Raw genomic sequence first — 23,442 nt, forward strand, 5'->3', positions numbered from 1 at the left:
CAACGAACGAAAAGAACAAGTTGACTCGGGAAAAGATTTATTCATTTTGATGAACGAGTTCGAACGTGTCACGAATGTGCATCACATATCAGTATTTGAGCTTAAACTTTGTTATTTTTTTTTAAATTTCGCTTGATAAGACCCTTATTCATCATCTGGAATCATTTAAAGCCCTTTGAACAGTTTGCACTGAAACTCTCTTTTGGACCTTGAACCGTTTGGTTCCCATTGAAGTCCATTATATGGAGAAAATCCTGGAATGTTTTCATCAAAAACCTTAATTTCTTTTCGACTGAAGAAAGAAAGACATGGACATCTTGGATGACATGGGGGTGAGTAAATTATCAGCAAAAGTTTTTTGAAAAGTGAACTACTCCTTTAAGCGAGCATCTCAAAGATTAATGGTTTGATTTAATCCTGACAGATGACCTCAATGAGTCGAATCCCATGGCACGTGACTTGTATTAATGTTTTAAATGTTGCCTTGTGAAGGCTGAGCCGAGAAGAAATCGCAATGTTTGGAACAAAGCAAAGTCTTAAAACTCCCTCAATCTTGTGTTGAACTATAAGAACCGACATTTGCATATTTGAACGACTAAAAAAAGTTAATATAACTTAGTTATGAATGGGTGATCTTGTCCTTTTACCAGGATGCATTTGGCTCTGAAGGCGTATCAGGAACTGCTGCTGACAGTGAATGAAATGGATCGCTCAAAGGATGAAAACATCCGACACAGTTCCAGTGTCATCAAGAGTATGTTTTTTTCCTCCTCATTTATCCCTGCTTATTTTAAATTGGATTCTATAATTGCCACTGTTGACACTCATCTGTCTGTCCCTGGTTTGGTTTTCTTCCGGTGTGTGCAGGTAATATCTTTTATCTGATGGAGTTCAGGGAGATTTTTCTGACTCTTTTGCGTAAATTTGATGAGCGAATGCAGCCGCGCTCATTCCTCCGAGATCTGGTGGAGTCCACACATCTGTTTCTGAGGATGCTGGAGAGATTCTGCAAGGGGCGGAACAATCTTGTGGTGCAGGTGAGACATGAGACGGCATTCATTGAGATCACTGGATAAGCTGAACCCTTTTAAGTTAAAATGACATGTGGTGTGTGCCATTTACATATACATCGTATGCATTTGGCAGATGCTTTTATTCACACAACTTGTTTCGATTGCCTCGTCCGAACCCAAATTTGATTGTGTTTTATTATGTCTGAACCTTGGTGCGTTTGCATTATCAAGGCAGAGGCTGTTTGTGTTTAACCCTCTGGGGTCCAAGGTGTATTTGGGGTCCTTGAGAGGTTCTGACATGCCCTGACATTTGTGCTTTTTTTCCAGTTTCTTTTAAACATTAATGGCACAGGTGAAATGACACTATATTAAGCACAAATAGGGCTATCATAATATGTGAGCAACATGTATGTACATGTTTGTGTTTTTAAAAGAATATTGTTTATGCGTGGTTTTTGAAAAAACTAAAAATGTAATTTTCTGAAATAAGGCCACAAAACACATGAAATATACTGTATGTCCACATTACTTTTGACTAATAGATGTTGTTGCCTAGAGTTAATCGTTCACATAAAACTGTGAATTGGGTTATATATATATATATATGAAGAGTTCAGATGCAAAAGCCTCTAAGTGCCATTTGAAATTTTGTTCTAGAATGACCATTTTTATCAAGCTTGTGCATTTAAGTTCAGTAATTTCACTTAAATGACAATTAATAGGTAATCTTCATTGCCATTTAAGTGAAATTACTGAACTTAAATTTACAAGCTTGATAAAAATGATCATTTTAGAAGAAAATTTCAAATGGCACTTAGAGGCTTTTGCATCTGAACTCTTCATATATATATATATATATATATATATATATATATATATATATATTAGATCTCGAATTCTTCATTTTAAAATAAGCAGGAAGAGTGGGGGTTTTTCTGAAATGAAGTGGAGAAAATACATAGATTTGAATGACATGAGATCCATCTTTTTAGACTAAGGAGGACAAATGCGAGACTCTTAATACAACTATTAAGGTTCAAAAGCGACGATTTTACAAATACATTTCTTTTTTGACTTTCAGAAAAGAAGAGTGAAACGAAGGAAACGCAGCAAGAAGAGCCTTCAGACTGAGCCCTCGACTGAAGACTTGGAACAGACATGGCAGATCGTGTCTCAAGAGCTCATATCCTCTGGCTTTCAGGTGAGTTATAGAAAATCAGAAACATGGACGACACTCAGAGCATTTTTAACAACAAATGGGATGATGTTTAGACCATTTTGATCTTTGTCAGACAGTAAAAACATTAAATGGCAAATTATTGGAAAGGATAAACTGCTGTTCACTTCCAATCACCAGTGATCCCAAAACATCCTATAAATTGATAAACATGAGACAACTGAATTGACATCATCACATAATATACACTCAAAAAGTAAACCATGCAAAGATACAGTGTCAGGGCCAACATATCAAAATGTTACATAGTCAATTACACTTGATGCATTGATACACAATTACACTTGCATTAACCCTCAGGTGCTCTTCGGTCATTTCTATTTTGAATTTCTAAAAATCACAGCTTCATCGGAATGTTATGAAACTTGGTGACTTTTATGGAATTATGTGTGTGAATGCAAAAAAAAAAAATTGAGGTCATGATCCGGGCATGCTAAGTGGTCTTCGGTCAAAAATGTCCGACCCATAGGAAATGAATGAGAAATTGACAAAAAAAAAAATTCTCAGAATTTTCGTACATGAAATCTACAAATCAGCCACAATTTAAAAAAAAAAAGTACACCGCAGGGAAGGGGTGACACTCTACAATATCTAAAGTGCAAAACAGACAAACCCACACACACACATACAAACAACTTTTATACACATACACACCAATAAATTTTGATTACAAAAAGTATGTTTTGAATTTTAAAAAATCACAGCTTAATCTGAATGTTACGAAACTTGGTGACTTTTATGGCATTATGTATGTGAACACACACACAAATTGAGGTCATGATCTGAGCATGCTAAGTGGTCTTAAAAAAAATAGTCACACTTTTGGTCTTTATGGTCCCATAGGAAATGAACCATGGGAAATTGACAAAAACGCAAAAATTCACAGATTTTTATTTATTTTTTTACATTTTTTTAATTAGAAATAGTTTTTGAGATTGTTTCAACTATATATTAATATATTACATATATACATATATTACATTAATAATTTTGTTTAAAAAAAATAATATATATATGAAGAGTTCAGATGCAAAAGCCTCTAAGTTCCATTTGAAATTTTCTTCTAAAATGATCATTTTTATCAAGCTTGTATATTTAAGTTCAGTAATTTCACTTAAATGGCAATGAAGATTACCTATTAATTAAAATTGAAATTACTGAACTTAAATATACAATCTTGATAAAAATTACCATTCTAGAAGAAAATTTCAAATGCCATTTAGAGGCTTTTGCATCTGAACTCTTCATATATAGAAATATATATATATTTTTACATGGCAAAATAGACCATAAATATTGCATAAATATTAATAAATTCAATCAAATTTTCTCAAAATACTAAATTACTATTATAGAATAAATATATTAGTATATATATACTATTATAAAATAAATATTATAGAACAAAAATAAATGGCATTGGTTTTACTGGGATGGAGGAAATGTAATTTTTAGGTGTCCGGTCACTTCTGACCGGAAAGATAACAAGTGTGACTCCGAAACGAAGAGCACCTGAGGATTAAAAATAAACATCAGTAGAAATATAGACCAGTCACTTGCCAAGCCATTAAAATCACTGACAACACTGGATACAGTAAGTGTTTTCAATTCGCTCCGTGTATCTTTAGTCAGCCTCTCTCCAGCAAGTGATGGACAGTGATCTGATTTTGAGAATATTCTCAACATGTTGTGCATATATAAACACACTGGGGGTTTCTTGTTGCAGCTGTCAGAGAGTCTGGCTGAGGGTGTTGTGCCCTTCGACGCCGCATCGGAGACTCCAGTCAGTGAGCAGAGGACTGAAGCTTTGGTCAAGATTCAAGACTGCATTATATCTCGCTCAGGACCTGAAGCTTTGAGTTTACTCCGGGCTGCGCGGTAAGACATCAGCTACACCACAACACCCACAGAGTGTCTTCTTGATTCTCCACTCAAGAAAAAGTGTGTGACTCTGATTGAGTCACCTGGGGTCTCATTTAGAACAGTAACAGTTTAAATAAATGAATGAATGATTTAAACTATGTTTTACTTCTGATATAAACATTTAGATTAAATATGCCATTCTCATTAATGCCATTCAAATCATTACTGAGAAGTTACACATAAAAAAATATATGTTCAATAAATAGAGATATATATTTGATGTGGATGCAATGCTTTTGAACACTTTCCCTCCTGCATGCTGTGTTTTAATGTTTTAACTAGAGATAATTGCTAATCATGTCTATCTGTTTCCATTAAAAAAATAAATTAATTAAAAATACTATTTTGGCCAGTGGAAAAGATTAAGAAAATCTTTCTCTGAAATGTATTTTACACTATTTGATTTATTCATTCAAAAACAAGGCAAGGACATAGACTCCTAAAAAAAAATAAAAAAATTATTGTGACACGGCACATCTGTATTTCATATTTTTCTTACGTCTTGTTTCTGGGAACATGGTATCACGTGGATTAATAATCATATGCAGATGAGGATATGCATATTTAAACTAGGCTTCGTAATCTCCTATATGGTTATTTCAGGGAGGAGACGCATGTGCGCAAAATTTCCCGCTGACTGGGATTTATAAAGTGAATTATACGCAGGTTCTGGCGTACGAACGGTTTTATGAATCTGAATATTTTTGGCCGTACGCCATTTTTGGCTTTCGGTCACACGTACACTTTTAGTAAGGATCCTACGCAACACAGTTTTATAAATGAGACCCAGGTCCTTAAAGATGTCATTTGTCACTGATGCACTAAATGGTTCGTAGATGATGTGTCAACAATTTAAATTATGTTATCTCATAGTTTTGGTCATAGTTAACATCTTAATGTAATTCGTTTTTAAAGAAAATGAATCACTAAATACTCGTGTAATTATTACAGCAGTTTTGTGGATGACATGTTTAGGTAAAATAAAAAACTATTTTATATGTTCTGTATAGTATGAATGAATATATTATGAATGAAATCCGGACGTAATACATTCGCCGTGTTATGTGACCTCACCTCATCACTGCCATTAATAAATCCTCTCCTGATGCATCATGGGTTAGTAAAGTATCCATCATATGTACACTTCAGAATATTTTACACTGTTTTTAGCCTACTATATAGTAGGGAAGGATCCTGCGGTTTTGTTAGTTAGGGCTAGAAAGGATGTGCTCATTCTCTGGGATTTGTGTGTTGAATCAGGGCAGTGTGGCCTGAAGGAGAAACGTTTGGATCTGTCGATGTGGAACCGGAGGAGGAACTAGAACTTCTGAAGCAGATTCTTTTCACTAAACTCCCTAGTAAGATCACAATACTACACTATATTACTGTACCTGATACCCTCACAAATAATATTACATTATACAGCCACACTGTACTACTAAACCTTACTACATTTTCCTCACCTTTTGTTTTCCCTTGAGCTTTTTTGATTTACTATCTTTCTGCTCTGAAATTTTAAGTCAATGTTTGATTCTCAAAGATTTTTTAAAGTAAAGAACTACCCGTAGTTCTTTTTCGTGTTTCGTAGTAGATGCTACATAGTAAGGGTGCTCCGATTGATCGGTCGCCGATCACAATCGTCTGATAATTGCTTTGGGATGTGTGATCGGCGCTCTCTATAAAGGTCGATCCAGAAAAGCCGATCAGATGATGCAAAACTCGCGAGACAATTTTTGTATGTCCTGGTAAAAATGGCTTCACCAGTCTGGCTATTCTACAAGGTGTATGAAAAACAATTCACTAGCAATCCATCTGCAATGTGTGTACCACGCCGCTGTCTGCTTGTCAAACTGTGCAGCCTCTGATCAACCCGTATAATCATCGGAAAGAATAGTCCCTCCGCAACGGCGATAGATTGAAGTGCGTGTCCGAGTATTTGTTTGTAAGTGAGCCATGATGCTAAATATCCAGCATGTTTTTAAGAATTTTGAAAGTAGTCTAAAAGTCTGTTGTAGTTCTGAGCCTGTTGATCGCCAACTAGTAGTGAAATCCTCACAGTAGAGGTCTTCTCGGGTCCTAAAAACTGTACCCGACCCGAATTGACCCGAATCACTACTTACCCGAACCCGACGTGCATATTTTTTAAAAAAGAAAAAACCCAACCCGAGACATTTTTTTACTAAAATTGTGTTATTTAGCCTACAAACCCATTGCTGCAAAGTTGTTTGGATAAAATGCGATTAAAACAGGGCATTAGAACCACAATAACAGTCAAATTGGACGTTCTGAATCAAATCTTAATATGGTAACGTTATTGCATCAACGCATTTAACTGCACGTCTTTTTTCCTTCCTGGATGTTTCTGTTCTACATATTCGTTTTCCCTCACCTTTTTCGCAATATCTGTTTTATCGTCTCCATGCTTGTCTGACAGTGTCGCCTATTTTTAAAATTGATTGACAGGCCTGGCTAAACGACAATTCAAATACTTGCATGGAGTCAAACATCCATCCACATGATGGCGCACTAGTTCTTCTTTGCAAACGGAGGGGTTGGTTTTTGTGGAGCGAGCAACTGAGTAAATAAATGCGGAGGCAACCGTGCTTATGCTTGTATCCGATTGCACGTAAAAGCGCGGATTCGCTCTCTCACTTAAAAAAAGTCAGAACGGTCATAGAGTTGTTTTAAATGCTGCAATTTTGTTAAATGCCCAACATTGTTTAAAATAATTCGGGTCTTCTCGGGTCCATTTGGAAAAGGCATATTTATTTTAAGTTACCCGAGACCCGAGGCCACTAATACCGAACCCGACCCCTGTCCGAGACACTCGTCAGAGTTTTGGACCCGAACCCTCTCGGGTCGGACCTCGGGTTTTCGGATCCAACTGGACCCGTGAAGACCTCTACCTCACAAATCAATCAATTTTTGGTTGGATTTTTATCATTTTTTCTGTGGAATAAGTATAGTGTTTGGTGAAAAGAATGGCATATGACTGATGTCATAACTTTTTGGAATAATTGATTGCCAATGAAGTAAAGATGAAAATATTGGAAAAAAGTGAGAAAACGCCAAATTTTTTTTTTTTGCATTAAATTGATGCAAAATCATGTAGAAATGTTAAGAGTTATTTTTGGGGTGTTTTGGATGTTGTCAGCACGTGTTCTGTGTATCTCGAATGCATTTATTGACAGCCTACCCAACCCACTAAAGATTTGATGGAAAAAAAAAATAAAGGGTGGCTCCCTGACTATCAGCAGCTTATTATTATTATAATACTTGTACTTATTTCATCTTTTTATTTTCAAACAATGTGTTTTCCAATGTCAATGTTTTTTTGTTGTTTTTTTTTTGCTTTAGTATCAAAATTCAAATCAATAATCATGAATCATAATCATTTTTATTGGTTTTGGTACTGACTCCTAAATATTGTTTTTCAACCTGATTCCATTACTAACAACACTCTACTGTTATTGCCAATACTGGAGCCGCACCACAGTGATAGATGGACTCTGTGTTTGTGTTGTGTAGGGTCCGTTCCTTTAGATTCGGCTCTGGAGGAAGAGGATGGGGTTGAGTTGGAGGAAGAGGAAGAGCTGGAGTCTGTTGCTGTGTCTGAGACGGAGTTCAACTTCTTAGATTTCATCAAGAGGTGACCGGAGAGAATTATTTACACTTTGAGCAGATTTAAAAAGTTAATTTCCCAGCTAAAAACTAAACTTCCAGTCTTCTATTTTCTGTATTGAGAAAACCAATATGCCTATAAGGATTGTTTTAATGCAGTCAGTGGTTTTCAAATCTGGCCCCCCCAACAGTCAATCATCTTTTTCTGACGCAAACAGGTCTCCCTGCAGTCAATCATTGTCTCCCTTAAAACACTTTTAAGGTTTTCCCTTTTCCTGTGGCAAAAAAATAGTCTTCATGCCTAGAATGTAACTCTACACCTGATATATCTGCCATTTCCAATGAACGCACGATGACCTCAGACTTAATCCAGATATTTTAATCAAATCCACAAACTCGTTTGAAGAACCAAATAGGCCAGAGATCAGTTATCACGATTAAGGGCCAGTTGTTCAAAGGTAAGCTGATCGGATTTTGGTTATCGGATTGGATCAAATCTTGAAAATGGGTTGTTCAAAAGGGAAAGAAGGGATCTGAAATCAGATTAGATCAGGGAATCCGATCCAATTTTAATCTGGATCAAACCTTCAGTTTGTGTTGTTCAAAACTTGTCAGTGGGATTTGGATAAACTTTGATCCAAAAAAACAGGATTATCCTGATCCCAACAGGGGGTAGGATTTCAAGGTGGATTTCAGGAAGAAAATGTAGTAAAACTTTAAAATTGGTCAAATAAAACATTTGTATAATTTAGTGTATATACTTTAATTTATATTTTGCATTTGACTTGTGTAACCGTTGTAACAGTGATAAAGTAGACATAGGCTAACAGTTAAGCTATTCAGTATAGTAAAGTAAAAATAAAATAAAAATGATCTTGCCCCCATTTGTGTTTAGTCTCAAAATAAGAAACACTTACAGTGACCCCATGTTGACTCTTCTACCTGTTCTTTACATAGCTGGTAGCCCACATTGTGATATGTTGTCCCATTTAGAGCACTGGTAATCTTGAAAACTGTGTATCTGGATCAGGGTGATCCAGTCCAAAAACCGGCATAAAAGTAAGACGGATTACCTGATCCTGGATAGGAAAAAATGGGATTTCCAAATCCGGATCGTTTTGATCCAGATTAAATGTTTTGAACAACTGGCCCTAGAAGATCAAATCATCTCCGGTGTATTAAGCGAGGTACGAAGAACCCCAGTGATGAACCTCAGCTGACATCACTGATGGGTGTGTGTAGGTGCATCACAAGATGATGAATGATTCAAATGGAAAAAGCCATATATGTGACGGTTTATTGGCCTTGTTGACAAAAGCTGCTTTTCCACTGACGGGCCAAAGCGTTCACGTTGCTTAACCGTTCCTTTCTGTGCCTGTCTGCCCCAGCCGGTACAGATACGGTTTCATTTTCCACTGTGGGCTTGATAACGGCCGCTCTTTGCGACAAATGTGTGTCGTTGCCCTGGTTAGCCAACAGTGCGAGTGGAAGTACAAATGAAACCGTTCCTTACCGTTCTTAGAAAATCAAAATCAAAATGTAGAAAATTCCACTTGATATTGATTTAAAGTATTAATGTTTCTCTTGTTTTTATGTTCCAGTAATATTCCAAAATTAATATTTTTGATTGACAGGTTTGCCAATCCAGCTGTTGTGCGTCCATATATTGTCCTTCTGCGCACATACTCCCAGAACTCCTCTCACACCAACCACTGTATCGCACGCATGCTGCACAGGCTGGCTGTGGATTTGAAGATGGAGGCATTACTCTATCAGCTGTCCGTCTTTTCCCTGTTTAATAACATCCTGGGAGACCCAGCAGCGGCCGCCTATCAGGTAACAGACACTAATACTTTCCACTTACACACTAATACTTTTGTACACTCTAATGGATTATCAAAAAAAAAAAATCACAAACGGGTACAATTTTAATACGGTTTCGTCTTAAATCAAAATGTGGTGCAATACCGTGTAATAGTGGTATGACTGTAGTGTATACTTTAAATGTGTCTAGTTTGAGCTTGCCGCTTGCTAACAACTGCTCTTTCCGCAGAAGCTTTGTTTAAAGGGATACTCCACTTTTTTTGGAAATAGGCTCATTTTACAGTTGTTTTTACAGAGTTAAACAGTTGGGTTTTACCGTTTTCAAATCCATTCAGCAAATTTTCTGATATTTAGAAGAATATCGGTAACGGTAACCAGACAGTTTCTGGCCTCATTGACTTCCATAGTATATTTTTTTCCTACTATGGAAGTCAATGAGACCAGAAATTGTCTGGTTACTGATATATTTCTAAATATCCAAAAATCGGCTGAATTGATTCGAAAACGGTAAAACTCAACTGTTTAACTTTGGGGGAGTTGTGAAATGAGCCTATTTCCAAAAAAAAGTGGAGTATCCCTTTAAAGAGCTAATCAAATATTCCAAGTCAATATTTCATGTATAATCAATTTCTTGTGTGGCAAGTTGTCGTGTAATAAGCTGGATAATGTACATCTAGCCGGTCGTTAACGTAGAATAAGCCTAATCGCCCTGTCGAAGTTTATTCTGTGATAACTGTCTGGATGTACGTTATCCCTTACACACTGCTGTGAAATTGCATTATATATATTTATACATTTTAATAAGACCCTTCAAAGGGAGTAATTCTATATCTCTATACTCAAAAAAGGAGGCGGCCTGTTTGAGTTTGTTGTGTGTTGGAACTCGTAGTTATGTAAGAGGCGGGACATTTCGCAAACATGCTCAAAGCTGTTGACCAATCACAGCAAACTCATCCAGCCGACCAATCAGAGCACATTGTGTTTTTCAGAAGGAGGGGCTTCATAGAGACAGGAACTAAACAGAGCGTTACTGACAGACTGGGAAAAGAGGAGCTGCAACAATGTAAAATATGGGGGAAATAATGTGTTTTTTGAACATTCAAGCATGAAAACCTGTTCTAGTAGAGCCCAAAAACACAATCAAGATTTGGTCCCACTTTATATTATGTGGCTTTAAATACTACATCGAATGTTGTATTGTAAAACACTTTTGCTGCTATTGAGGTATGATACGGGTCAAGTTTGAGACGGGTTCGGTTTTAGAGTGGGTTACGGTGTGAAGCAAAGGGTCAACTTACATAAATAAATTATTGCTGTAATTACATGCAGGTTTTTTAAAATATGAGTACAATATATGCATGTATGTAAACAGTAAGTCCATTGTATCAAATTATTAATTTCAATATTATTACATAGTAAAGCCACTTGATACAAAGTGGGACCAAAAAAAATTATATTACAAAAAGTCATTGATTTAATTTTTTAATGTACATGTTACAGATTAATGAATTCCTATTTTGTCCTTACAGGAGCTTGTTACATTTGCAAAATATGTTCTGAACCGGTTCTTTGTGTTTGCTGCTCAAAACAACAAAGCGTTTGTGGAACTGCTGTTCTGGAAGACTGTGGGAGCTGTGAGAGAGATGACAGAGGGATACCATAAAGACGGGTAATTGTGCATGTGTTTACACCTTATTGATATTAAAGCTCATATCTTTGAGCTTCATTACAGTGCTCAAGAGTTAGTGATGTGTTTTATTCACATGTCCATATGTATTAATATTAGGGAAGGCACAAAGAAAAAAGGCAAGTGGACTCCTGAAGAAGAGGAACAGCTTCAGCGATTGTATGAAGAGCACAAGGACTCTGGAGGTAGAGTTGCACTTGTTCACCTTCTCTGTCGTTTGGTTTTTGAGTTTGTTGGACGGTCTTCTAGATGATCGGTGTTGTGTTTTGTTCTTCAGTGCCAGATATTGTCGAGACGCTGTTACCGTTGCTGAGCAGCAGCCGCACTAGACGTGACGTGGTGACCCACATGGTTTCCATGGGTTTGGTGGACAGTGTGAAGGATTTAAAGAAAGAGAGGTACGATTTTATTTGAATTTCTGAAATTTGTAAGTGAACACCGGTAGAAAAGTAGAGCATGTAAGGCTATGTCCACATTAATCCGGATACATTTGAAAATGGCGTTACGCTCTCTGTCCACACTAGCGTTTTCAGGCTTTTACGACGTTGCATGCGTGAAACCTCACAAAACCTCACCGAGATGATACAGATGGGAAAATAAATAATACAGTTATCGCTAGAGCCAGACCGATTTATCGGAAGGCCGATATTATCGGCTGATATTAGGCATTTCCAAACTATCGGTATCGGCAGTTATAATGGCCGATAAATGAATATTTCAAAAATAAAATAAAAACGGACGAAACACGCTTGAACCATGTCATGATTGTTGGAGTTGTATATTTTGTCCACTAGAGGGCACTCTACATTGTCCCTGTTGAGTTGGTCACAAGACATACATTGCTTGAATAACAATTAAAAGAACATCCCGTCAGTTCTCTTAACTCAAATAAGCATGACAAAATTTGTGACTATCACGTCCAGTTTTGCTGCTGTTAAATAAGCCGAGCGGAATTAGCTAGTGATAGTTACGTTACGTTGTTACAGTGTAGTTGACTGACTGTCCTTTTAACTTTTGACAACGTGACTGAAGTATTTCTTTAATAGCGCGTGACAGTTATAGCAATGAGACGCATCATCTCTCCTTGGCCTGTTATATTAAAAATGTATGTTTTACAATTTGCAGTATGATGTTATCCATTGCTAAATTATGGCTCATCATAGACTAGCTAACCACAAAGCTAGCTAATGCAACTCTCATCAGTCTGTTCTGTTGGGACAATAAAAGAAACAAGTTTCTGTTTAAAATGCATTATCATATTATTTTAATTAAAACTCATAAATAACTACAAATAACTAATGTTAGGGAAATCTGTTAATGTTTTGTTGCACATTTCTGAATTTTTTTTTTTTTTTTAAATATATCGGCCGATATATCGGATTTTAAAACCAACAAATATTTGTATCAGTATCGGCCTTCAAAATCCTTTATCGGTCGGACTCTAGTTATCGCGCAGTTCTTCAAACATGATAATTTTATTTAGCATAAAAGTCGGGGAGACTTTTTGCTAAATAAAATTATCATCAGAATCACTGATGCGTCCAGGTCGCTCTCAGTCACCGTATGTTTGGTCTAAAACACAACTGCTCTCCTGTATAGCCGCAGGACAGCAAATTTGAGTCAATTCTCTGTCATCTGTGCAGGACTGTGATATGAAGAGTGTGCAAAGTAATATTTTAGCAACAGTGTGAAACAGGCACTATACCCATAAGCATGAATATCTATTGATACGACATGGATCATATGACTAAACTTACTTTTCAAATTCCTCCGGCTTCACGGTCTACACAACGCCAAAACAGCGTTTTCAAATGTATCCGCTTTGGAGAGCGTTTTCCAAAAGCTACGTTTTCATTGATTTAAAATGGGCCAAACTGCAGAGAAAAATTTTAGTTTTTAAACCAAAACATGTTAGTGTGGACATGGCCTAATACAAGAGCCATTGCTCTAATATGACCAAAGTTTAGAGAGAGCCAGATTGTGTATCCATCGACAGAAACATACATTAGCCTAACTCTGTCTGTTTTACACGTTATTTTAAACAAACTATTTACATGCATATGCATTTAAACTAAGAAGCTTTAATCCCCCCCTCATTGATCAGGAAAGGCACTCGTATCGTGCTCTGGACTGAAGAACAGGAACAGGAACTCCAGATGCTCTTTGAGGAGTTTAAAGACTCTGATGGTTAGTGCAAATTAAGGTTTATTTATTTATTTTTTTAATGTTGTTGCTTTTTATTTCAAAATTAATTTTTGGAACTCACTAAATAAGTCCGGATGTGTTCACACTTGACAGGTTTTTGGGAACTCCTAAAACAAAAATAGGAACATTTCAAATGCTATGATAGGGGCTCTTTAAACAAGTAGTGTGTTTGTGCGTGTGTGTCTCTTTTTAGAAGTTGGTTATTAATAAACTTGATTCTTGAAGTTTAGGATTGGAGGTATACAGCTTTTATTTGATTGGGACAGTGCATTTTAATGAACATAACACGGGGTACATGCATGTAAAAATGCCGGATTTTAGCCAAGGCTAATTTCCATCCGTAGTCCCACGGGTCAGGATAACAATCCTTTACAACAATTGCACGTAAATGGTAAACAACAAAAAAACAACCAAGAAAACAGCTCCCGATATTGTCTTTTCAGTCATACTTCGATATGTTTAAAAAAAAGTACACTCAGGTCTGATTTGGGCATGTACCTGTCTGTAGGCTATTACATGAACTAAAAGGAAGCTTATATTCTGACTAGCTTGCTCGTTTTATTTATTTATAAAACATAGTTTTACCCAAACTGAATAATTAAGACAAGTTTAAATGTCTAAATCTTGTATAAATATTTTTTACGTAGCCTACTCCAGTTCTTGTTAAAAAACACTAGATGTGCAAATTCTGTGCATTTTGGGCACTTTTTGTGTGAAATCATATTTATTTTCTCCATTAAAAGTCTGCTTTCACTTTTTAAATGAGCGCAGCACAACAAAAATGGACTCGAGCCGTGCTCTCTGGTGTAAATTCTGGTGTGATTGCTTTCTCTCGACTAGATTGTTATGCCTGCAAAGTCCTTTATTTCTGCTTTCTCTGCTGTTTTCGTAGATGTGCTTGGAAATATTCTTAAGCGGATCACAGCCAAGCGCTCACGGGCACGAATAGTTGACAAGATCCTCAGCATGGGCCTAGCGTCCGACCGCAGAGACCTGTACAAGAAGAGACAGCGCCGCCCTCCTGGCAGGAGTGCTGGAATGGTGCGTCCATCAACATATAAAGCCTGGTTTATTCTCTCCACGTCCGCATGAGTTTGCGCAAGGTGTGCACGTGGAAAAAAGCGCGCGTGGCGGTGGGCATGACATTTGTTGTACCTTATCGCAGTGAAACCGGCAACTTTGTGGCCCCCAGTTTGTGTTGTGTTATGAAGGGCAGTGAATAGAAAAATGTTCTCACTGACATATAAAATTATAAAAAATATAATCTTTCTCCTCTACTTGAGCTTTACAGAAATCAAAGTTAAATTACTTTTTTATTTTAAGTGTCTTTAATGTAACATACAAATTTAACTACTCTACATAAAATTGCTTTGACAATTTATTAATCGAGCAATATTCCAGTAAAAGAGATATTTGCATATTTAATTGGCTGTATTTTAATTAAATATTTGTTATAAAAGCAACACTATGAATTTAAATTGATTTCACTCAGTAAGTCTTTAGGTTTTAATGAATTGTAAACATGTTTGAAATGTTCATGGAATTATTGAATAAAAACTCCACAAAATACAATAAGGATTATATTTAAAAATAGTAACAATTCATCTTACCCCAAATGACTAATTTTATTTTTATACTTTAAAGTAAAAAGCTAAAGTATCATTTTGACTTCACAAATCTAAAAACATGAATGCATCCACAAATCCCTCAACTATTTGACAATAAAAAATAACTATTTTCCAGAGACACAAAATGGTCCCAGTGTCTCTAGCTGAGCAGAAACACAAAATCATATTCACTTGGTTGTTGGATTTTCTCCTCAGCGTAAAGGTTGAGAGATCCATCTATCACTGTTTTCCATGTTCATAGAGTTCGTTTGTGGAGTAAATATATAGACTATAATCGGTGTGTTTACACAACTTTTTAAAAATGGCGAGTCCCGGCATTTGGCCAATCCGTGTACACTAACATCACTGGTAGTTCCTATAGCCCTGGTTTCGACCCGACTCTGAAGCAGGAGCTAAATTAGTTCCTCCTAAAGGCGTTCCTAGAACTAAATTCGTCCCGGCAGTGAGCATTTTTTTTTTTTTTTTTTTTTTGAGTTTTCCACTCCAAAAATCAGGTATTTCAGACATTAGTTCTAGGAACTACAGTATGAAAAGATTCCTCATATACACTATCGGTCAAAAGTTTTAGATCAGTAAAAAAATTTATGTTTTTAAATGAAGTCTCTTCTGCTCACCAAGGCTGCTTTATTTGATGAAAAAAAAAGACAAGTAATATTGTGAAATATTATGACAATATTTTAAAATGTAATTTGAAAGCTGGATTTTCAACATCATTACTGTTGCTGATTATACATCAGTTTTCAGTGTCACATGATCCTTCAGAAATCATTCTAATATGCTGATTTTAAGCTCAAAAAACATAAATTATTATTTTCAATGTTGAAAACAGTCGTGTACCATTTTTCCCCCTAAAATTCTATGATGAATATAAAGTTCAAAAGAACAGCATTTATTTAAAATATAATCTTTTCTAACATTATAAATGTCTTTACTGTAACTTTTGATCAATTTAACTCCTCCTTGATGAATAAAAATATTTTCTAATTTCTTTCCCCCAAAAATAAACAATAAATTCTTACTGACCCCAAACTTTTGAATGGTAGTGATTAATGTTACAAAAGCTTTCCATTTCAGATCAATTCTGTTCTTTTGAACTTTCTATTCATCAAAGAATCCTGAAATAAAAATGTAAAAAGCTGTTTTCAACATGGATAATAATCATAAATGTTTCTTGAGCATCATATTATAATAATTTCTGTCGGATCATGTGACACTGAAGACTGGAGTAATGATGCTGTAAATTCAGCTTTGATCACAGGAATAAATTACACTTCACTATAGATTCACATAGAAAAACACTGTTTTAAATTGTAATAATATTTCACAATATTACTGTTTTTTGTATTTTTTTATCAAATAATTGCAGCCTTGGTGAGCAGAAGAGTATTCTTTTAAAAACATAAAAAATCTTACTGATAAAAAATAAAAATAAAAAAAACATAAAAAATCTTACCGATCTAAAACTTTTGACCGGTAGTGTGTGTGTGTATATGTGTGTGTCAGACAGAGGAAGAGTTCTTTGATGTGACTGGAGAGTCCCAGGAGAAGGACATGGACTATGAGGAGGAGGATGAGGAGGAAGAAGAGGAAAAATCTGAGCAAGATGATGAAGACGACGATGAAGATCAACCTGCCATCTCAGCCAGACGAGGACAGAAGAGCACTAGTAGAAACATTTCTTCAGAGAAAATCCACAGTGTGAGAAACATGGTCCAAACTTTACAGCAACAAGGTACTTGATCAGGCATGATTTTAAAGAGGCTTTCTGAATGAATGCTGAGATAGTTTCTAATATTTAGTTTGTTTAACAGGTTTGTCAGGGCCTGTCCTGTGGCTACAGAATTGCCTCAACAGAACGGCTGATGACCGTGAGGAGGATGGTGAGGACATAAACATTGATTAAAGCCTCCTGCTTACTTCTAATTACAATGTGTAGCAGTGTAGCCAATCACAGACATGTTTGTTGATCTCTTGAACTCAGTGGCCAGTCTGACCGTTCTAAAATCATACCCGTTTATTACCTTAAAATCCACTACAGTGTTCAAAACAATCGTTCTAGCAACAACAAACACTAAGGTCATGTAAAACATTGCATCTCTCTCTCCAGGTGTTTCTCATCCTGTGGCCCTGGTTCCTCTGACGGAGGAGAACGAGGATGCCATGGAGAACAGGGCTTTCCAAAAACTTCTGCACACAGTTGGCATCCGTGCCCCCTCAGACGGACAGGTTGGTCTGGGCTTCTTTCTCTTATTCTCGTCCTCTCACTTATATAGTGTGTGTTTAGAACAGGGGTCTCAAACTCAAATGAACTGGGGGCCGCTGGAGATGGAGTCTGGGTCAGGCCGGGCCGCATCAAGTATTCCAAAAAAAAAAAATTGTATTTAAGTATTCCAAATATGGAGCACAACTGATCCAATCTTCTCAATCTTTATTATTAACGTTTCTTCTGAACTGTTCCTCTGAATTTGAACATTCCTTTCTGTACATGATTGGTTCTTCATGAGCTGTCCTTCTGACAGTTGAAGTTAATTTCACAAACTTTCTTTGTCCTTTTCTTATACACAACATCTTTGTGATAGTCATATTTGCTTTTTATTTTCTTAATACAACACTATTATTTTGAATGTTTTTTTTCTTTTTTTCGGAAGACATATTTCATTTTATTATACTTAGAAAAACAATTATTGCTTTTGAAATACAGATAATTCTTTCTACACATGTATAGTGTCTCAGGCAAATTACTGACTTTGCATATATCAAAGCAAACCTTCTTATCAACCTGTTGGATCAAAGTTCAGTTCACAAATTTTCAAATGAACTAGTTCAGTTCATATTTCATACTTCAAAAAATGAACTAGTTCATAGCCACCACAGATAACCACAGATAACAATCATTTTGTCGACGGGCAGAGTTTGCACAGACATGTAAGATTTTCCCATCCTCACCGACCTCATAAAACCCTTTTAACTCTTTCCCCGCCAAACACGGAATTTTCCGTGTTTAATGAAAAAACGCATCTGCGCCAAACACGGAATTTTCCGGGTATCCGTGTTTTAGGTGGTATACGGTAAGGAAGACCCGCGCGCATGTCCTGAATGATTGCGCAACTCTTTGTTTAGAGAAACAGATTGCAATCGTCTCAAACAGTGGAGTAGTGAGAATGTATCAGACAGACAATGCAGAGGTATATGGCTGAAGTACTGGAGGTTAATGGACTCGGAGTCCGATCACTCTTTATTTGATCATTCTGAATCTGATCGGGACGATGTAGTCAGTGAGAGAGATGCACATGTTCATGCTAGCCATGGACGTGCCGCAGATAGATCGTATAATATTATGACACTATAATATGTATGTGTGTGTGCAGGCATTTATGTGTGGCTGTCTAAATATGAAGGTGTAATTGTCAAATTATTTCTCTCTTTGTGCACATTTACCACATTGTAATATGTATTTGTGTGTGTGTGTGTGTGTCTAGGCCTGTTTATTGTAATTCCAATTATTCATTATTCACAGGTAGAACACAGAGAGGCAGAGGCAGAAGTTTTATTGCAAAAGTTACATTTCCCTTACATCCTGGGAAATTTGATATATTTTACATTTATTTTATGTTTTTAATTTATTTTGGAAAGTTTTATATATGAAGGAAACAACATCTGAATGTATTCTGCTTTTAAATGCACTTGTTTGATAAAAACACCTTTTTCTCAGTTTTTTGTCCAAAATGTTGTGTTTTTGACAAAACCTACCTCTGTTCAAGAGGCAATAAAAAAAGAACAGATGAAGATAAAATAAAAACGTTTTTTTTGCCTAAAAGCAGAGGCTCAGATCTTTATTTTTATATATATCATCTTCATATATTCATGGAAGAAAATATTCAGCGGGGGCATTCAAATTTAGCGAAAATCGTCAAAAACCCTGGCGGTGGCTGGCAACTTTTTTTTAAAACGCTGGCGGGGAAAGAGTTAAATGATCTTACGACGCCTCCTCGCTCCTCGGTTCACAGACACTACTAGAATGAACGAGTTCACTGTAACGTTCATCAGGCAGTGATACAGTAGGCTACGTTCAGTTCACGTTCGCCCAAAATACACGTTCAGACACAACACATATTACAAGCTCAAAATGATTATTCTCACATTGTTTTAGAGCAGGGGTTTTCAACACGTCGCTCGCGAGCTAACAGTAGCTGTGGCCTGATTCGGTGGTAGAAGCTTGCCTTGTTCACATATCGCGCTCACATATTTTGCACGCTCAAGTTTGTTTCAAATGCATGCGCGCATCAAGCGCGCTCATAATTGAAGCGACGCGCTCATTTTTTCCAGGCGCAGTATATGTTTGCACTTCGTGGTTGTCTATGACAACTATTGCAACAAACTCACCGTAAGCTGTCACGAGGCTATCTGGTAGCCCATAAGGGGGAAAAAAAAAGCGGCAAACGCAACGGCGGGCCGCACTTACATTAAACTTTAATGTCAAGTGGGGGGCCACAAAATATCACCCCGCGGGCTGCAAATGGCCTGCGGGCCGCGAGTTTGAGACCTCTGGTTTAGAAGCTTCATTATTAGTGTTATAGTGATTATCTGAAGGCACTATAAATCTGTAAATCTGCTGTCTTCTCATCTGGTCTGCTTTCATCAGGAGTCTTTCTGGAGGATTTCTGCCAGTCTGAGTGTTGATCAGCTGAGGAAACTAGCAGTGTCTCTGGACCCGGTTGAGACGGAAGCTGAAGGGGATTCTGAAGGAAACCAGGACACCAGTCGGGCTGTTGAGATGGAGGCGGAGGAGGAGGAGGATAACCAGGATCTGAGAGCTCAAGCACTGAGAGCTTTGCTATTGTCTCGCCAGAGGAAACACACCTCTGCTGAATCAAAGGGTGAGCGTGATGCATTTTCATTGAAGCCAATGTTGATCCTTAAAGGAGTAGTTCACTTTTCCAAAAACTTTTGCTGATAATTTACTCACCCCCATGTCATCCACGATGTCCATGTCATTCTTTCTTCAGTCGAAAAGAAATTAAGGTTTTTGATGAAAACATTCCAGGATTTTTCTCCATATAATTGACTTCAATGGGAACCAAACGGTTCAAGGTCCAAAAGACAGTTTTAGTGCAAACTGCAAACTGTTCAAAGGGCTTTAAACGATTCCAGACGATGAATAAGGTTCTTATCTAGCGAAACAATCGCTGATTTAAGTTTAAGTTTTAAGTTTTATAAGCTCAAATGCTCGCCTTGCTCTGTTCTGTGTGACTCTTCTGTTCAAGCTCGTTCATCAAAATGAACAAATCTTTTTCCGAGTCAATTTGTTCATTTCGTTCGTTGAATGAACCAAATGACTCGGAAAAAGATTTGTTCATTTTGATAAACGAGAACAGAGCAAGGCGAGCATTTGAGCTTATAAAACTTAAACTTTACATTAACTTTACTTAAACTTTAAACTTTAAATAAACGTTATTTATTTATTAAATGAGCGATCGTTTCGCTTGATAAGACCCTTATTCATCGTATGGAATTGTTTAAAGCCCTTTGAACAGTTTGCAGTTTGCACTGAAACTTTTGTTTGGACCTTGAACTGTTTGGTTACCAGTAATGTGCATTATATGGAGAAAAATCCTGTAATGTTTTCATCAAAAACCTTAATTTTCAATTCAAAAGTGAACTACTCCTTTAAGGGCCGTACACACCGGGACGAATATCAGCGCGCGTTATTCGTCAGCGTTTTTCAATGCGTTTTTTTGTGTTCACACCCAAGCGATATATTAATAGAAAATAATTATACACAATGCACCCACATTTAAACTACTTTGCCAGAAAACATCGCTGGAATGCTATATTCAATCAAACTTTATGCCATCGGTGTGCTTGGCCCAATAATTGCTGCTTGCATTGTGACTTTATCATTGAAAATGTATTGACTGCGATTTAACTTCAATGACTATCATGTGTCTTAAACAGACTCTACATCATGTGAGGGCAGTTCTGATTCTGTGGAACCAAGGTTAGTGCCAGGATGGAAAGTTTAGGAAGGTTTACACCAAACATTTGATGATTTTCTTTAACTAAATGTGTTGGTTTGTGTTCCAGTGATCGTATAGAGAAGAGAATCTCAAAGAAGAGAAGCAGAGTGTTGGATGATGATGATGATGATGATCAGAGAGGTAATGAACATTTCAAAAGCTTATCTAGAATTACTGCAATGAATTATATATTTTTTCATAATTAGATATGAATTAAATAAAAAACAAAACATAAAGTTGAGTGGTGTGGAAAATAAAGTTGTAGCACGATTTCCAAAGTTACCTTGTTACTTTGTGGTTTTTGATGTAGATTTTTGTGAATAAAGGAGTACGAATACAGGGTTACTGCACGTCTTTGAAAAGTCTTTCAGAAAGTTCCCTGCGGTGGTAATTGCACTGACTGTTATGATTTTAGTACCTTTTAAACAAAATGCAAGATACGTCTTTTAAGCTGTTTGTGAAATTACTTTAAATAAATAAAAAAGAGCCGTTTCATGCAGCAGTTTGTCTGTAAGAGGATTATTAAACTCTGTAGATGTATTTCATAGTCAGTAAATAAAGCTGAAACAACCTAACTGTAAAAACAATCCCATAAAAAGAGTCAATGAATGATACAAAAACCATAAAATCAATGTAAAATATCCAGTGCAAAAGCAGAAATCTTCATTACACTTTTTAGCAGACACACAGTTATTTCACACATTTCCTGAACAGACTCACACAGACATCAAGAACCGGCGTATGAATCACAACAATGGTGATCAACTCTGAACTGCTATAAAGTCACATAAAGGCTTTGTTGATTGTCACCATTGTTGAGATTCATATGTTGATTATTGATGTGCCTATACTCCTAAAAAGATAAACCAGCTAAAAACATTTTCTTTATAATAAATAATATATATTTTTTAAATTTCAGATTGTTATAATACTTAGGGATGGGCAACGATTAATCGCGATTAATCGCATCCAAAATAAAAGTTTGTGTTTACATAATACATATGTGTGTAGTGTGTATAATTAAATTGTATATATAAATACCCACACATGTATGTGTATATTTAAGAAAAATGTGTTATTAATATATCAAATATTTATATATAATATTAATTATGTGTAAATATATATGAAGTATATACAAGCAAATATTTCTTAAATATATACATGCATGTGTGTATTTATATATACAAATTAATTATACACACTACACACACGTATATTATGTATACATAAACTTTTATTTTGGATACGATTAATCGCGATTAATCGTTGCCCATCACTAATTGATGCTTCAATATTTCAAGGTCCAAGTCCATCTATATATAATGTGATCTCAACTAATATATTCAGAAATTTCACTGTCATATCATATCAGTGTAGGCAACGACAGAAGTTTGAATAGAAGAATAAAACGTCATTAGCATGCGTTAGTTTTAAATGTTCGCTGGGAAAAGGAAGTGAAAGAGGAGAACGTGGGCGCAGTCATGGTAAGGGAAAAGAGGCCATCTTGGCATGCCAATGTTACAAATGGAGCTTGAGGATAGTTTTGAGTTTTAGTGCCATGATGAGTTGATCATCAGTTGATCTAGTCAGATTGCAATTAGAATTTTTTTTTTGTCTTGAATTTGAGCAAAATTAGTTGATGGATATTATTTCTCCCCACTGTGAATTCCTCCCATGCATGTCGGTGACACTTTCTCTTGTCTCTCTCAGATATCTCAGATGTGGATCCGTTATCCAGGAGTCAGTTTGACCGGAGCCTGGATTCAGACCGTGAGAGTCCTGCGGCCCCAGCGAAACGCAGATACAAGAGAGTGTTGAGTGATGAAGAGGACGAGGATAACTAGACCTATTTACAGCGCAGTACTATCATAATTTTCTGCTTTCTCTCTCTCATTCTTTGCTTTTTCCTGAAATTGTGTAGTTATCTAAAAAAAAATGTTGACCATATTTGTGGTGTTTTACTATTTTGATTGTCATTTCCAAAGGTGGTTGTAGTGATATTTGAACTTGATACACCGGCATTCATTTCTAATATTTTCCTCTTCTATTTTAGCGTCTGCAAAAAAAACAAAAAAAAATTGGGGTCATTTGAATGTCATTGATGTTACTTGATGTCATTGAAAATGAACGCTTTTAAACGCAGCATCGCACATTTCTATAGGCTTTGGCACAGTGTTCATAATTGTCACATGACTTCTTATATTATAAGGTAACAATGTTTGTATGTTAATAAAAGTTTCTGTATGAAATGATCAGCTTTGTTAAATCTAAGACTGTATATCTT

General features: G+C 36.3%; 1 protein-coding gene across 1 annotated transcript in view; it reads left to right on the plus strand.

The window, feature by feature from the left end:
* timeless (timeless circadian clock) overlaps positions 1–23,208 on the plus strand; it is a 38,665-nt gene extending 15,457 nt beyond the window's left edge. Inside the window, exons 13-31 of the mRNA XM_039663322.2 lie at positions 651–754; positions 868–1,037; positions 2,095–2,214; positions 3,977–4,128; positions 5,434–5,531; positions 7,702–7,822; positions 9,429–9,630; positions 11,148–11,287; positions 11,405–11,490; positions 11,583–11,703; positions 13,410–13,492; positions 14,403–14,551; positions 16,642–16,870; positions 16,950–17,018; positions 17,246–17,364; positions 19,781–20,015; positions 21,094–21,136; positions 21,223–21,296; positions 22,869–23,208. Coding sequence (XP_039519256.2) covers positions 651–754; positions 868–1,037; positions 2,095–2,214; positions 3,977–4,128; positions 5,434–5,531; positions 7,702–7,822; positions 9,429–9,630; positions 11,148–11,287; positions 11,405–11,490; positions 11,583–11,703; positions 13,410–13,492; positions 14,403–14,551; positions 16,642–16,870; positions 16,950–17,018; positions 17,246–17,364; positions 19,781–20,015; positions 21,094–21,136; positions 21,223–21,296; positions 22,869–23,002 — 2,449 coding nt within the window. The 3' untranslated portion in view covers positions 23,003–23,208. The remainder of the gene's footprint in view (positions 1–650; positions 755–867; positions 1,038–2,094; positions 2,215–3,976; positions 4,129–5,433; positions 5,532–7,701; positions 7,823–9,428; positions 9,631–11,147; positions 11,288–11,404; positions 11,491–11,582; positions 11,704–13,409; positions 13,493–14,402; positions 14,552–16,641; positions 16,871–16,949; positions 17,019–17,245; positions 17,365–19,780; positions 20,016–21,093; positions 21,137–21,222; positions 21,297–22,868) is intronic.
* Positions 23,209–23,442: the final 234 nt, after the last annotated feature.

The sequence above is a fragment of the Pimephales promelas genome, chromosome 21 (genome assembly GCF_988280905.1).
Source record: "Pimephales promelas chromosome 21, fPimPro1.hap1.1, whole genome shotgun sequence".
Classification (NCBI taxonomy): domain Eukaryota; kingdom Metazoa; phylum Chordata; class Actinopteri; order Cypriniformes; family Leuciscidae; genus Pimephales; species Pimephales promelas.